Source organism: Pteropus medius, unplaced genomic scaffold (assembly GCF_902729225.1).
Source record: "Pteropus medius unplaced genomic scaffold, Ma_sr-lr_union100, whole genome shotgun sequence".
In the NCBI taxonomy this organism is placed as follows: Eukaryota; Metazoa; Chordata; class Mammalia; order Chiroptera; family Pteropodidae; genus Pteropus; species Pteropus medius.
The window spans coordinates 712,498-730,468 of NW_024350397.1; the positions used below are offsets into that span (position 1 = coordinate 712,498).

The window sequence follows — 17,971 nt, forward strand, 5'->3', positions numbered from 1 at the left end:
ATTCCTTGGGCAAACAATAGGTAAATGAAGAAACAAACAGTGGTGTATATACACAATAGAATACTACCCAGCGATACAAAAAAAAAAAATGAAATATTAGGCCAAAAGAAGACTTGATGGAAACTTAAATGCGTATTAGTAAGTGAAAAAAGCCAGTGTAGAAAGGCTACATTCTGCATGATTCTAACTATCGTGACATTCTGGAAAAGGCAAAACTGGAGAGACAGTAAAAGGACTGGTGGTGGCCACGGTGGGGTATAGGTGACGCACAGGGGATTAGTTGGGCAATGAAATGATTATGACACTGTAATGGTGGACATATGACACTGTGCATTTGTCAAAACCCACACAATTGTGCAACGTGAAGGGTGAATCCTAGTGTAAACTCTGGACTTTAGATGATAATAATGTATCAATACTGGTTCACAAAATGGAATAAACTTACCACACTAATGCAAGAGGTTAAAAACAAGGGAAGCTGTGGGGGGAAGTGAGTATATGGGAGCTATCTGTATCAACGGCTCAAATTTTCTCTAAATCTAAAAGTGTTCTAAAGAATGAAGTCTATTAATTTAAAAAATTCAATGGGGAAAAAATGGGCAAAGAATCTAAATAGACATTTCTCCAAATATGAAATACAAATAGCCAATAAACACAGGAAAAGAAATATAACATCATTAGTCATCAGGAAAATGCTAATCAAAAACCACAATTAGGTATTATGTGACACCCACTAGGATGGTAAAAATAAAAAAGTTAGATAAAAACGAATGTTGGTGAAAATATACAGAAATCAGAACCCTCACACAATGCTGGTGGGAACAGAAAATGGTGTAGCCACTTGGGAAAACAGTCTGGCAGTTCCTGACAATATTAAGCACAGAGTTGCCATTTGATCCAGCAATTCCACTTCCAGGTACATGCCCACGAGAAAATATGTTCACACAAAAACCTGTACATGAATATTCCTAGGAGTATTATATGCAATAACCCCATGTCCACCAGCAAATAAAAAGATAAACAAAATGTGGTATATCCATACGATGGAATATCATTCGGCCATCGAAAGGAATGAAGCACCGATACATGTTATGACACAGATGAACCGTGAAAACACTAAGCTGAATCACAGAAGCCAGGCACACACACATACACACACTCCTAAAAAGCACGTAGCATTCCACTTACATGAAATGTCCAGAATGGGCAAATATATAGTCAGAAAGGAGATTAGGAGTTGCTTGGAGTCGGGGTTGAGGGGAGGCAGGGGACAACAGCTATGCGGTGTGGGGTTTCTTTTTGAAGTCATGAAAATACTCCAAAATTGTGGTAATGGCTGCACAACCTTGTGAATAGCTAAAAACCACTGAATTGTGTACATTAGATTGGTAGATTGGATGGTATGTGAATTATATCTCAATAAAGCTATTACAAAATTATTATAATCTATGTATTGATGACTCCCAAATTGAGTTGCCAGATTTCAGAAATAAAAACACAAATATTGCATGGTACATACCTATACTAAAAAAATGATTCACTGTTTATGTTAAGCTTGAATTAAACTGGCTGTCCTGTATTTTATCCAGCGACTCTACTTCTAAACTGATTATGCCCTACACGGAACATCATGTTCCTCAGTTTAAGACCCATATATCTGACTATACAATAGATGACTATTTGGCTATTTGTACAGATCTCCTAGAGCCCTCTCCCAATCCCCAGTGGTCTGGCATAAACAATGAAGTGGCTGGATCAGGGTCTGGGGTGGGAAGTGTCCGGAAGCTGAGGTCGGCAGTTATTTAACAAACGATGGGGAGGGAGGTTTAGTGGGGTTGCATGCAGCACATGTGCTGAGTTCGGGCTGTATATCTGCTTCTCTTTCTCAAAACTAAAATTGGCTTCACTCTTAAAACACTTTGCAACCATGATCTTTGACCTGGAAATCTCACGTCTCATCCAATCTCCATAGTGCACTCAGTCACTTCTAAAAGAAAAATCTGGTGTCTTCACCTCCCGACTTTAAACCTTGCAATGCAATGGCTCCCACTGTCCTAGGATAAAGTCAAAGCCATTCAAGAATAGGTTCCTGTTCATCTTTCTTGCCACACTTTACACTGCTCCCCACACACTCCTTTACTGCACATACAAGCCAAGGGAAGGTCAGCCTCCAATCTTCAGTGCTCACTCTGACTTCCGGGTGTTTGTATATATTATTCTTTCTGCCCAATCTTCCCCACTCTACAATAAATTTTTACTTGACCAACTCTTATTCAAACCTCAGGTTTTAATTTAAAATACCAAATCTTCCAAAAACCCCTCTCCAAGGCCAGCACTGAGCTAAGCACCTTGTGCATCTCATAAAAAGCTCAAAACATGTCCTATCATAGAATACTGTAACTGCCCATCTCCTCATCTACGACCCCTCCAGAAGACCGGAAACTCCACAGGGCAAGGGGCTGTGTCTACTCTGTGGAAAATTTTAGCCCCATTGGCCTATCCGATGACTGGCATCTAGTAAGAACTCTGTAACAAAGACAATATGAATAAAGAAATCAATCATCAAAAGCTAAAATTATGTATTTAAATGTTATAAGAGACTAGCTGAGTATTATCATTACTCTTTTAAGACTAAAATCAGAAAAGTACACAGTAATTCAATCATATCGAGAAAATTTTCTTGAAAATAGCAATTTGTGATTTGTTCAAACATTTCAGAATCCCAAAAAGAATAAAATTCAGATAACTACCTTTTTTCCCTGCCCTATACACATATGCAGCTATTTAAAAGGGTAGGTCTGTCCTACTGAGAGCAATTAGACAAGAAAAAAAATTTGAAGTATCCAAATCAAAAAGGAAGAAATAAAACTGTCACGATTTGTGGATACCCATACACACACACACACACACACACACACACACACACACACACACCACACACTTAAAGACTCTAAAAAAACTGTTAGAACAAATTCTGTAAAATTGCAAGATATGAAATCAGTATACAAAAATTTGTTGCATTTTTAATACACTAACAACAAACTACAAGAGAAATTAGGAGAACAATCCCATTTATAATTGCATCAAAAAGAATGAGACCTAGAAATAAATTTCACCATGGAGGTGAAAGACCTGTACAGAGGTCCCTAGTACCAGTTCATGGCCTATTAGGAACCGGGCTGCACAGCAGGAGACAAGCAGTGGACGAGAGAGCGAAGCTTCATCTGTATTTGCAGTCGCTCCCCAGCGCTAGCATCACCATCTATCTTAGCTCCACCTCAGATCATCAGGCATTAGATTCTCATAGGAGCACTGGTCCCTGGTGCCGAAAAGGTTGGGGACTACTGAAAGTATACAATGCAAAGCAGAATACACTGATACAAGAAAATGAAGACACAAATAAATGGAAAAATATTCCATGTTTGTGGATTAGAAGAATATTGTTAAAATGTCTATATTACCCAAAGTAATTTACAGATTCAGTGCAAACTCTACCAAAGCTCCAATGGCATTTTTCACAGAAATAGAACCAACAATTCTAAAATTTGTATGGGACCACAAAGGATGCCAAATAGCCTAAGCGATCTTGAGAAAGGATTAAAAAGCTGGAGGCATCACACTCCCTGATTTCAGACTATGTCACAAAGCAATAGTAATCAATCAAAACAGGATGTTATTGGCATTAAAGCAGACATATAGATCAATGGAACAGAATAGAGAGCCCAGAAATAAACCCACACATACATGGTTAATTAAGTTAAGACAGAGAAGGCAAAAATATACGGTGAGAAAAAGACAGGCTCCTCAATAAATGGTGTTGGGAAACCTGGAAACCACAGCAAAAGAATGAAACTGGACTTTTACATCATATACAAAAATTCAAAATGAGTTAAAGACTTCAATGTGAGACTTGAAACCATAAAACTCAATGAAAACATAGGTAGTAAGCTCCTTGACATCAATCATGGTGTTAATTTTTCGGACCTAACTCCAAGCGCAAGAGCAGCAATGCAAAAATAAACACATGGGACAACATCAAACTAAAAAGCTTCTGCACTTCAACAAAGTGAAAAGCCAACCTACTGGATGAGAGAAGATATTGGCAAATCATATATCTGATAAGGGGTTAATATATAAAGAACTGTATATAAAGAATTTATACAACTCAATAACAAAATATATAAAGAACTCACACAACTCAACAACAACAACAAAAAGAAAAACAATCCTCAATTAAAAAATTAGTGGAGGATCTAAACAGACATTTTTCCAGAGAAGAAATACAGATGGCCAATAGGTACATGAAAAGATGCTCAACATTACTAACCATTCGAGAAATGCAAATCAAAACCGCAATAAGATAACACCTCGCACCGATCAAGATGGCTATTATCAAAAAGACAAGAAATAACAAGTGTAGGCAAGGACGTGGAGAAAAAGGAACTCTCGTGCTGTTGGTGAGAATGTAAATTAGTGCAGCCACTATGGAAAACGGTATTGGAGATCCATCAAAAAATTAAAAATAGATCTGCCATGTGACCCAGCAATGACACTTCCAGATGTTTATCCAAAGGAAACAAAAACACTAATTTAAAAGATATACATACCCCGAAGTGTCCATTGATGGATGAACAGATAAAGATGTGGTACATATATACAGTGGAATATTACTCAGCCACAAAAAGAGAATGAAATAGTGCCATTTGTGGCGACCTGAGTAGACTTGAGGGAATCATGACAAGTGAAATGAGAAAGACAAACACCATATGATTCCACATATATGTGGGATCTAAAACAAAACAAAACAAAATGAAACCAAGCTTATTTACACAGAGAACAGACTGGTGGTTGCTGGAGGGGAGGGAGTTGGGGGTAGGCAAAGTGGGTGAAGGGGATTAAGAGATATAAATTTTCATTATAAAATAAATAAGGCATGGGGATATAAAGTACAGCATGGTGACTATAGTCAGTAACTATTCTAAATTTGAAAGTTGCTAAGAAATTATCTCTTAAACAGTCTCATCATAAGGAAAAAAATATATAACTTTGTATGTGGAAAGAGGGTAAATAGACTTGTGGTAAACACTTCACAATGTATACAAATGTCAAATCATCATGTTGTACGCCTGAAATATAATGTTGTGTGTCAATTATAGTTCAATTAAAAAAAAATGTGACTCTATGCTTATTGGTGGTCTATCACATTCACGGGATCCTGTGAATACAAACATCCTTTTCTTGCTACACCGAAATATGATATTTCCATCCTTATATATGGTATTTCCCGGGTCTTCTCTCAGTAACATCTTTCTTCTGATACTTCTAAAATCTCATGCTCGCAGTTTTCATTATTCAACTTTTCTATTTAGAGATTTTTCTTCTAAAAAAATATGCAGCTAACACCTTAGAGGTTCATATTTCCTTTCCAGTGACAAGCTCATAACCTGTTCCTAAAGTGGCATGTCATACCTGTCATAGAAGGCAATGCCAAAACTGCCTCTTCTTAAGTATATTTTGCATTAAACCATAAAGTTATACATATTTAAAACTGTGTGGTGATTTAACAAGCACTTCTTTTTACATATAAGACGACTACTATGAAAAGTTTGTGCTAGAATAAAATCACGTTTTGTGTTGACCCAGTTCCAAATCACATACCAACAGTTTCAATCACAGGCAATAGAACATCGAAGCACATTATGATTCACCCTGAAATTTCAAACAAATTCTGTTTGTCCTACCAAGATTTATGTACAAAAGCTGAAGGCTTCTATCCCCCATCTCCAATGGAGGCACCTAGAATATAGTAAAGCAGTTTGTTCCCACTGTTTGAACTACAATCCCATGAGCCTGCCTCCTGGATGCATTTTAAGCTTTACATCCTTGAAAATAGACTGGGTCAGTCAAAGGGCACTCTGGGGTCTGCATGTGATAAACAGTGGGCGTGGGGGCAACTATTAAGAACTGAGAATGTACTAAAGGTACATAACAAAACTAATTTTAAAAAGATATTTTAAAGCAACTACTGAAAAACATTTGGAATAGTACACATTATTGTGCTGTTGAAATTCTGGCAACATCAACTTATTTGCCTTCCTGTTTTTAGAAAACCAGACACCAATACTCTCCAGCATGTTTCCTAACCACTTCTTGACATATACTTTAAAAACGACTTAAGCTTAAAACTCAACTAAGAATACTTTTATACATCAGTTTTATTCTTGTAAGAGAAACAACAACCATCTCTGTCATTCTTTTTGGTCTTTCACATGATACCTAAATTTTTCCTTAATACTTAATAATGCCTACTTCTATTTGCTGAACCTATGTAACTACCGAATAACTAAGATCTTTTTTATTTGAAACTCACAGACTTTGACAACGGATGATAATTTCCATTTCATAGGTAGAGAAACTGAGATAGTAGCCACATCATAAATACAATCACAGATGTAACCATTGTTTGGGGGTATGTTTATTTAATGATTAAGGGGTGACTATGTCATTTGAAATACATTTTATTCCTATCAAAAGGTCAAATCAATCTAAACAAATCCACACCTATCCAAATTCCATATATTCAACACAGGAATATTTTTATGGTTGCCTCAGTAAGTCATAAACCATCAACTATAACTCCAAGACTATTTCTAACACATCCCCAGAGAGCAACTGAACTACCTGAATTTATTCAGAGCGCAACACTACCTTGGCAATTATATAAAAACTAAATAAACAAAACGTACTAGTCTTTAACTGCAGTGCTAGAAAAATGCCACATTTCAACACTTCCACTCCTTGAGAATTGCCACTGCTTGAGGCACACAAACATCAATTTTGACAATAAAAAAATGTAATAGGAATTCTCCTGTCCTGTGAAGTAACCGCAACTCAGAAGTTGCTTCTCTACATCAATTAAAAGCCTCTTATCACGATAGACAACCATAACAAATTTAGCTAAAGTAGGTATAGGTCTGGATACTGTTGAGGCGTCATAAATTTCTAGCTCCCACAGACTCAAGTGAGACTCTACATTTCTTTCAGCTTGAGTTAAATGGGAGAAACTGCAATTCATATTTCCAGAAGCAAGAGTAGCATATTTTCCAGTAAGTTTCTTATTCTCATTTTACTATTTTAAGAATTCTGATCACTCCCAGTATTGCTGTGGGGCAAGATCTGAATTCTGGTGGCTGATCATCTTCGTGGCATGATGCTTTACTAAAACTGTCTCAAGAAACTGTTTGTTTTCATTCGTATTTGGCTTCGGTGTATTTATACACAAAATACCGTTTCGGTGGCATCGTGTCAAGAAAAGAAATAGCTTGCTAGAATTTCAGATGACTCTGTTAAAGGAAATTATTTTAAATTAATGTGGCTACTGAAATGCTGCCATCCTTAACCTCAGAAAATATATTCCTTCTAATTTTTGCTGTGAACATTTATTTATTTAAGTTAAATTCCAGCTCATGAATGTTGACCATAAGGAGTCTAAACCTTCCTGCTACTATTTCGTATTCTTTTTCTAAACAAGGGCGACCACATGTTTGCTGCATTAGCATGCACAGCCAGATCACCACCATTAAGTGAAATCATCTATGTATTTTTGGTAGAATCTTTAACAACTTCCACGCCCGTCAGTGAAATGGAACAAGGCTGTTTTGTTTTCAGAGAGCAACAATTTGATCTCTGGTTTACTAGATGGCGCTCAAAATATTTTTCCATATGTTTTTCCGCAAAGAGAATCTGACATCAGTATGGTTTACCTTCACCAGTGAATGCAGGCTTTTTTCACCAAACATATCCCAGAGGAAGGTTAGGTCTTCCTGGCTATCCACATGTGGCTGCAGCTGGGCTGGCAGAGCAGCCAATAGCTCATAGAGACCTATAAAATGAAAATAAAACACAAAGCGTAATCTTAGAGTGATCTCATTAATTTCGCTTAAGGTGTGTGTAAGTGACGGCTGGAACATGTCTTTTTTACTGCATTTATATTCTGGACCATCCAGCAAAACATTTCTCCAAAGAAGGAAAGGAAGCTTCTTGATTTTTCAATTCCAAAGAAGTATGCATTAACAGGCTAGTTTTTACCCTTTACAGTTGTCAACATTCTACAGTCCTCCAAGTTTATATAACCCAAGACAGAAAATGTGTACAAGCTTTCAAAAAAAGAAAAGGCATACATTCCTTTCCTTGATCGTTATTACATTCCCTCAATTTTAGCCAAAGAGTTAAATGAGTCATGAACAGGAAAAACTTCCTTAGAAGAACAGAAAATTAATAGAGTGGTCCACTAAAAAGGTTTTGTGGTTTCAAAATTGTTCCTAATAATACATAGCTTCAAAAACCTTTGCATTATCTAATGTCCAAAATCAAGTTCTAAAAAGTAAGGCAGAATTAACCATAGCTGATGCTGCATTACTTCGTTCACCCACTTAAAAACAACAACAACAACAACAACAAACCCAACTACGGAGAACTGGTTTAAATCTGCCTCTAATTTGGAGGGATGTGACACCCTCTGAAAGAGTTAAGGCAACAGATGCGGGTTACTCGTGGTGCTCCTCGCTAGAAGCTTCCAGGAGCAGACAGTAGCGCAGTGTTCCCCAGTAGCGCACTGCACAACCCATCCATCTCGTTCAGGGGCCGTCAGACTCCTGTCCAAGAAATGTTGCAACGGTGCTTGCCCGAGACTCTTCGGGGAGGTGACCTGGCAGAAGTCAATATCAACTCATAGCACATGTTTCATTTTCCAGTGGGATTACATGAGGTAAAAAGGACAAAATTCCTTTTATTTCTCTCTGCTGTCTACGAAAACACCGAGGTCTCCTGGGATCTACAACACACGGGACTGTTGTTACTTCTGGTCTGAATAAGCGCTGCTGTTCATCACAGGGACAGCTTTACAAGACACTTAACTAGCAAATAATCACAGCATAAATTATGGGCTGCTGATCAGTATATCTATTATCTTCGAAAGCATTAAATAGTCTGATAATCAGTAATAATTCATGACCAAATACATGAGGGCCCACTTTGAAAGTTAGATATGTAACCAGAGAGAGCTGATAAAATTCAAACATTCTGGGGCTGTATTTGGCCCTAAAAAATCTAAAATGCTTGAGAAAAAAACTTTTTGTTCTTAAGTGCTCTTGGTTGTTTATATTTATTTCCTTAAAACCCTGGCATTCTGCCTAAACTAGCTCTTAGTTATAATTTAGTAACTATTTTAAGGTACCTTAACGTAACTTGATGTATACACATCTCACTTCAAATATATATTTACATTTCAGAATATGAAAATATATAAAAAGGTACAATTCACTATTTTATTACTGATTTCATGAGTAGTAAAATTATCTATTCCTTGGTCATATGATTAGCTTAATTAATGATAGTAATTCAACTGTGATATAATTTCTGAGATATAGTTGTTAGGGAGATTAAATGAGTCATTACATTAGCACAGTCCTTGCCTGGCACAGGGCAAGTACTCAGTCTGTTTCATACATAACTCAATGAGGTTCAGCCATTGTGATAACTGATTACTATTGTGATTCATCATTACTATTCCTGAAAAAGCAAAAGTTTGAATCAAACAGATCTCAATTCAAACCCCAGGTCTATATTTTAGGCATTTCATATAACTTATCTGAGTCTTGTTTCCCTCATAAGTTGAAAAAGAAATAGTAACCTACAAATGTGGTAAAATTGCACAGAACAAAATGTGTGTATGCGCGCGTGCACGCGCGCGCACACACACACACACACACACACACACACAAAATGAGTACATGTAACACTGGTGAAATCTAAATGAGGTCAATGGATTGTATCTGTACAATCTCCCAATTGTGATGCTGCACTATAGTTATATAAGACATTACTATTGGAGGAAACTGGGTCGAGGTACACAGGATCTGCCTGTATTATTTCTTACAATATATGAATCTACAATTTCTTCAAAACAAAGTTAAAACGAAAGAAGAAATTGTGGTAAACATGGTTGTTGTAGGACTTCGATGGAACAACGCACATGGTGGCACTTAGCTCTGTAGCTGGCACAGGGTAGGCAATCGATAAGACGTTCTTCTTTCCTTAATATGTCTCCTCTGGAATGAAAATACCATTTCGATGCAATGGTTCAAAGGCAAAACAACAGCTTAGCTATACATTTCAGCTGGACACATACCATACTCAGAAATAAAACCACCCTAGTCTTTTACATATGGAAAGTGTTAAATTTACCCAAATACAGCTTAGCTTTTTGTGGGAATAAGCCATATTATGTATAAATTAAAAAGAATAATTTCTCTGTTAGCAGAAGCTCATAAACCTGAGTTTTCTGAGGTTTACTAGTTTTATACAATCCTAATTTCTATGTCACCCTAGTTTGGAACTCTGGTGACAACAGCAGTCACTTCTCTTCAGCTCCCACATCTGATAACCACAGAGCAAAGCCAAAAGAGATAGGACAGCGCCAATCAGAAATTAAAGAGACAGTTACAAGAGCTACTAGTATGTTTGGAGTCTCAAAGCAGGTAACGTGGACAATCACTCCCACTCAAATAAATTATACAGGCCCTAGAAACCATCTCAGCCCACGCCTAAAGATGGGTCTGTGTTCTCACACGTGCTTTAAAATACTACAATATTAGAGGTCCAATCATAAAGAACACTGAGAAATCCAAAGTTTTGGTCCCTGAGATTCAGAAAGCAAGTGATGAGAGTTCAGATAGCAAGGCATATCTTTAAAATTTCTACCTAAATCTCCCTGGTCCCTGAGCAGGAACTGGAATGGGGAAAGTTACCATGTACGCCTCAGTAGTCAGGCGTCCACGCTCGTGAACGCTTCAGACCAGTGAACGCTGACGGCACCTATGAACCAAGCGCTGTTCATGGCTCCACATGTCTCAGACAAATTGGCCATGAGCCCGCTCTGAGGAATTTGCAGTGTTGAGAACAAGCACACAGACAGGCCTATGAGCAAGTGCAGGGCAGGGTTAGACTGCTGTGGCAAAAGCAAGGGAAGTGGCCAATGCCTGCAGAGGAGGAAGAAGACTCAGGAAAGCCTTTCGCAAAGAATACCGCCGGAGTTATGTCTTCGAAGGCTGCATTCTTCAGGATCAACATTTATGAGTTCCCACATTCAGAGCACTATGTTAGTCACTGGGGACAGAACTGGGTATAGAATATACCACTACCTCTGCCCCAGAAATTTTACCATCTTGGATGACACAGAATACAAATCGTATGTGCCCAAACATAAAGCCATCCTAAATATAATTATCTGCTATTTGCCCAAATAAAGATCCAAAACATATTTTCTTCCAGGTGAAATAAATAGATGTTTGGACTACTGATGAAAAATTCAAGTACCTAATTAATTTTCAGGGATGTTGGTAAGATGTTCATATCTGCTTATAAAATTTAAATTATAATTTAGTCAGGAATGCATAGTTTTAATTACCTATTAAAAAACATTACCTTAGATATTTGGGTTTTGCTCCACTTACACATTTCATGCAACCATTTAAAATTTTTCACAATGATTTCCCCATCACTAGTGCCACGCGCAGAGTTAGAAAAGATCATTTTCACTTCCAGATAAGTTATTTGAGATATAGCACTTTTTTGAATTCGTGGGAGATGCCTTCACTTAGAACTTGGGTAAAGGTGACTGGTTCTTCATTTGTTCTGTAGCTCTATGTTTATCTCCACAATGGAACCACTTAACTACTCTTTAAGTATCTTTAATATTTGCAAATGTGAGGTTTTTAACCCCACTCCAAAGAAAAATAACTAAATCTGGTTTAAACTTGTCTCCTTCTTTTAAAACAATTCTGTCAAGTGATCTCTCAATAATCCCCCAAAATATAAAGTTAGGTTATATGAGAATAACTGTAGCTTCTCCCTTCAATACATTTTTGTGTGATAACATAAAGTTCTGTATAAGAGATTTTTTAAGGACTTGAGTAAGGCAGCTTGATCTTCTCTGAGAGATCATTTTAAAGGGGAAAAATCCCACCTTATATTTGGGTACATTTAATACAAGACACTATCAAAATGCCTATGACTCCTCCTTAATCTATTCTTCCTACCATCAATTGATCGAGGTTCCTAAAACAATATTTAGCAATAATTATGACCGCAAGCACTTCCTAGTGATATTAATCATATCTAATACAGTAGATCCTCAAATAACGTCATTTCATTCAACATTTCACTATAACGTAAATGAGATGCCACAGGAACTTAACTCTCATTTATCGATTAGCCTATGGTAAAACTGGTTTTGTTATATGTTGCTTCACTTAAAATTGCAAAACCTATCAATGACATTAAGTGATAACTTACTGTATTGATAGGACTACAGTAAGGGCATCATAGGTTACCTCATTAATGCTCTCCATAGCAGGTGCTATTATTATCTCCATTTTACAGGAGGAAATACATTTAGAGAGTACGTAGCATATTCGAGACTTAAACTCAACTCTGGAGTATGCCTCTTGTAATAATCCAACAATTTAAATCTTCTATTCGAAAACCTTTGAGAGCTACTTTTAAAAGTTAAATGCCTAATTTGACGACCAGATTACAGAGGGATCAAATATTTCAAATATAAACTAGAAGATTTCATAGAATATTTTTATCATGTTGTAGTTAAACACTTTCTTAGCATACAAAAAAAACCTTAGAAACTGTAAAAGGCAATGATTGATAAGACTTTATAACAAATAAAATTTTCATGCATCAAAAAACCCAAAGGAGTTTGCAAAGAAATTGCTAAAAAATTACTTGCAACAAGCAAGTGATAGATATTAAGTACAATAAAAAGATGAATAAACCAATGGAAAAATAGGCAATGATACTGGTGGTTGGCAGATGGTGGTAGAAGAAATAGATGCCGCTCCCCTCTAAAAAAATATCAATACATAAAGCAATGTTCAATCTAACGAATAATTTTAAAAAGTTAAGCAAAGCATACTGTTTTTCTCTTATCGATGTAGGAAATAATTAACTTTGCAAATACCCAGTCTTGGCAAAGCCATGGGAAAACAAGCCCAGTAGTCATTTGGTGAGATAAACGTTCATTCAACCAGCTTTATTGAACACCATAAGCTCTATGTGCCAATATTGTTCAAAGTGTTTGAAATATATCAGTGAACCAAAAAGATCCCTACCTTTATAGAACTAATGAGGTGGGACGGGGGGCAGATAGTAAGTATTATACAGCATTTTGAAGGTGACAAGTACTGATAGAAAAAAGACAAAATGGAGCAATGTCATGTAGATCCAGTGCCGGGATGCTGGCGTATAGTAATGCCAAATGACGTGGTCAGGGTACACTATGATGAGAAAGTGACAAATGAGCAAAGGTGAAGGTGTTAGCCACATGGGTAACTGAGGGACAAGCATTACAGGCGAAGGGATCAGACAATACTAAAAAACCCATACCTCTAAGACGGTGTGCCCACAGTATCTGAGGAAGGGCAAGGAGTCCAGTGTGACTGGAGCAGAAGGACGGAGAGGGACAGTTGTAAGAGACAGGAGAGGAAATGGGAGACCAGGTTACGTAGTGCCTCGTAGGACAAATATTGCAAAGAATTTAACTTTTATTTTAGAGGGGAAGAGCTATCGCAGGGTTTTGAGTGAAGGAGTAATGTGATCTAACTTACATTATAAAAGCATGACTCAGGTTGCTGAGTTGAGAAAAAATAGCAGAGGACACATTACAGAGTCACTGCTGTGATCCAGGCAAAAGGTGACAGTGGCCCACACCCAGGGAGCAGTTAGTGGAAGTTATGACAAGTATTAAAATTCTGGAGAAATTCTGAAGAGCTGATTATGAAATTGTCAGAATTAGCAGTATGAAAAAAAGAAAAACTGTGTGAAGTTGCCATCAGTGTGACAGTCGAGTTTGGTTTTAGACACAGTAAGTTCCAGATACCTACTGGATGTCCAGGTGGAGATGTGGTGGGTGGCTGGACAGAGGAGTTAAGAGCTCAGCAGAGAGGCATGAGCTGAAGATGTGTAGTTAGGAGTCGTTGGCATATGGATGGTATTTAAAGCCATGAGCCTGCACAGACCCCCAAAGGCACGAGTGTACACACAGAATAAAGAACAGCCAAGGACTGAGCCCTGGGGTCTCCACAGTTAGGAGATGGGGGCTAACAACCACTCAGTGAGGAGGGGCACCAGGAGTGTGATGTCCTGGAAACCAAGGAAGACAAGGAAGAATGACCTACTGCGTCGAATGCCATCCACAGGGCAGGCAGAATAAAGCCCGAGAAGCGCCCACTGGATTTAGTGATGGGGAGCTCACTTTGGCATCACGATGAGCGAAGAAAACTGGATGAAGAGTAGCAGAAACAGAGAGATATGTTGGGAAGAACAAATGGAGACACCTCTTACTCTCACAATCTCTTACAAAAGAAAATGGATGTTTGTAAGGAAAGAGAAGTAAAGACTTTAGATTAAAAAAAAAAAAACACATATTTGTGTGCTAATGACATTAACTCATTACAGAGACATTCTGATGATGTAAGAGAGGTAGGGATTGGCGAGAGCTCTGTTCCTCCGCAGACGAGAAGGAACGGAATCGAGTCGAGTGCCCTGGTGGAGGGAAGGCTTAGATGGAAATGTGGGTGGTTCCTAGGTGGGAGGCAGGCTGTGGGGTGAGTGAGGCAGAGAGAGCAAGGGGCCATTCCCTCAGGACCACTGCAGTATTTTCAGAAAACTACACAACATGGTCATCTGCTCAGATCAAGGATATAGAAGAAAGTGTTCGCATTTGAAAGAAAAGCTGGAAAGAGTCACCTGAGAGAATGGAAAAATGAATAAAGCAGGGAAGTCATAAATTGGTACACATTATTGTCGATGCCAGATCATAACCTTGCATTGCCTTTAATTCAGGAATTCACTCATTTACGCACTCATTCATTTATTTACTTCTAGGTAGCCTGGAGGGCCATCTGCAGGACCTAAATCCAACTCTTACCAGTGTTAAATTTAGGAAAAGAAGCCGGAAAGAACAGGAACAATTATTTTCATTTTTGCTGTATATAGTTCTGCGCTGCTTCGGTTTTTACAAAAATACAGGCATACCTCGTTTTATTGTGCTTCGCTATATTAAGCTTCACAGATATTGTGTTTTTTACAAATTGAAGGCAAGACCCTCAAGCAGCAAAAAGATTACAGCTCACTTTATTGTGATACTTTATTGCAGTGGTCTGGAATGGAACCCACAATCTTTGATGTATGCCTATAGATATTCCTTTAATAATTTAAAAAATTTCACTCCTGGGTAAAAAGCTGGGAACTTCCCCTGAAATTTTGTTCCAGCCGCAATTCTGTACCCTCAAAGTATAACGGTGTCCATGCAATCTTCCACCGATTCACAGATAATTAATTTCCTGGTGATCGCTACTGTTGTCGCAGCCCCCCGTTCGGGACCCCTGAGATGATCTGAAAGACAAAACAAGCAATGCTAACATTCTTCCCTCAAAGATTCATAAACAGGTTTAGTGTAACATGCTTGACAACATTTTAAGGGGTACGTGTAGGAAGCTGGCAAACTCCCAAGTTTGTCTGCATTTCAACATCCCACTTGATCCTTTCCCAACCTCACTCCACAAATACTGAATGCTTACCATGTGCCAGGCACTGTTAAAGGCTGGGGATCCAATGGCGGGGATAGGGAGGGTAGGGAAGCAAACAAAGTTATCATCCCCTAGTGTAGTGTAGGAGACCACACTGAAAATAAATGGAAAGTTGCAACTGTGAAGAGATCGCTAATAAGGGACGGGGCTATGGCACCATGGAAGTGTTACAGTAAGGAGGGAACAATGTCAGGCAGAGCTTCCCCAGGCACATGGAGATTGTGCCGAGATCTGAAGGAAGCACAGACATTAACTAGGGCGTGAAGACGCAGGGAACAGAAACACCTTGTAGGAAAAGAACTGCACTTACAAAGGCCCTGGGGTAGGAGCCAAATGACAAATACAAATTCAAAAATTAAAATAAGATAAAATCCAAATTAAATGCTAAAACATATGCGTATGCCCAAACAGCAGGGAGATGAATTACAAAATGCAAGTTTATCCTGCTGGGATACGTAAGGGGGAGAAGGGCTTCCCACCACAGACAATGGAGACAGGCAATGTGTTTACCCTATGTGTTGGGTAAAGAGCGAACTAGAGAAATAATGAAGAAAGTGATCACACACCCCTGACCCGGGTCACTCTGGACACTTACACAGAAAAGAAGAGTAAGGAAGAAAAATGACAAAATGGTCCCTGATCTTAAACAGCTTAACAACTTTCAAGATAAACATAATGCAACAAATGCTTGCAAGAAACAGCAATAATTATAATTATAATTTTGGTAGTATCCGTATTATGTATTCATTGACAAACTTTTGACATTATTTGCTTATGTGAACTGTATGTCAATGCATAGTCCTATTTCAAAATCCAAACTCAGGCTCCAGGGAGCCAATCGCTTATCATTAACATCAAACATGCCAAAATAATTGGGATCTCATCTTAACAGAATGCCTTACATGATACAAACAGTACCAGTCCCTTTACTGAGTTAATTATATTTACTTTTCACTTCCCTCTAGACTACCAGTGTCGGATGCGACAAAGTAACACATTGGAGACGATCAGCTGTGCCATGCTAGAGTTGCCTTACGGAAATATACTCAAAATAGATCTAACAAATGTTCATTCAAATTGTTCAATCATTCTGGATCTCTAGGCCCCTAACTCTTGAAGTAACAGTAGAAAATGGTTCATCAGATATAGGATCTATTTTGTCATTATAAGTACTGTTATCCTCTTTTTTTCTTTTTTTTTTCTTTGGGCAGAACTAAACCTCAGGGAATCTCGGCTACATCCAAAAAGGGTGGAAAAAACAGTGAGCATTATAATTCATCTTAAGAGGTAGAACTTTAAAAAAAAAAAGTAGATTTTGCTTTTGAGCCTTCTAACATTAGGTCTCCCAGGAACTATCCTAAGAGTTCTTGAAATAATTAACATCTTCACATGAAAATATGTCAAGATTCCTATTTACAGACTCCTGTTTACAGTTTAAGTGCTTAGTTGTTTTTAATAGATTGTATTTTCCATTTCAAAGTTCTATAGTTCTATAAGAATTCAAAAGAACAAAAAAAAACTTAAGATATCTTTCACTCAAGGATACAATATTCTAAGTAGTCGGAAAAAGTGCATTAATCAAGAAGTTAAACCCAAAAGTCATAAAAAGGCTTTCCCATTTTGTATGGACTATGTCACAAAATTCATCTTTATTATAAAAATTATCTTATGAATCATTAAGATGGGTAGGAAAAGGAAACAGGAAGTAAACAGGTAAAAAAGAAGTCAGAAAACATTCATTTCTTGCTCAGATATGAATAAAGTCATAAAACTTTACAGAAGGGGAAAATCACCAGTTGTGTTTGTCAAACACTGGAGAACTGTCTTTTCATCAAGAAGACTACCAAGTGTAGACACTGGACTACCTTAAAAGACATCCAAGGGTAAAGCAAAAAACAAAAGCCTCTAACTTACCCAAGTGCTTGTGGCTCAGAAAGCCTAAAGAGAATTAGGTTATTTTACTAGCTTGCATTAAAGATGATTCATATCTGCTCATGTTGACGTGAAGTCTAAGTGAAAATAACAATGCAATTTAAAGTTACTGGAGGGGCTGATCAAAGTGGTGAGTAGGTAACAATTCAAAGTAGCAATGATGACTAAACTTCAAATCAGCAGGGAGGAGACCCCAATAGTCTGATGTTTTCCAGAGAAGTAGTCATGATGCACTAAAGGAAGAGATAGAACAAAAGGAAACTGGGGGGGTGGGGGAGGAGTCCTGCTGAGGGAGGAGTAAAATATTTAGTAGTAGAGGAATAAATCTTTGGCTTCAATGATCAATATGACGCTAAAAGTATTCAGACATTTGGAAAGCC

The 17,971-nt window shown here is 37.7% G+C and overlaps 1 protein-coding gene across 1 annotated transcript in view; it reads right to left on the bottom strand.

Annotated features, from left to right (window-relative positions):
- MPP7 (MAGUK p55 scaffold protein 7) overlaps positions 1-17,971 on the bottom strand; it is a 219,575-nt gene that overhangs the window by 121,535 nt on the left and 80,069 nt on the right. The window contains exon 3 of the mRNA XM_039839690.1: positions 7,764-7,882. Within this exon, the coding sequence (XP_039695624.1) occupies positions 7,764-7,882 (119 nt within the window). The remainder of the gene's footprint in view (positions 1-7,763; positions 7,883-17,971) is intronic.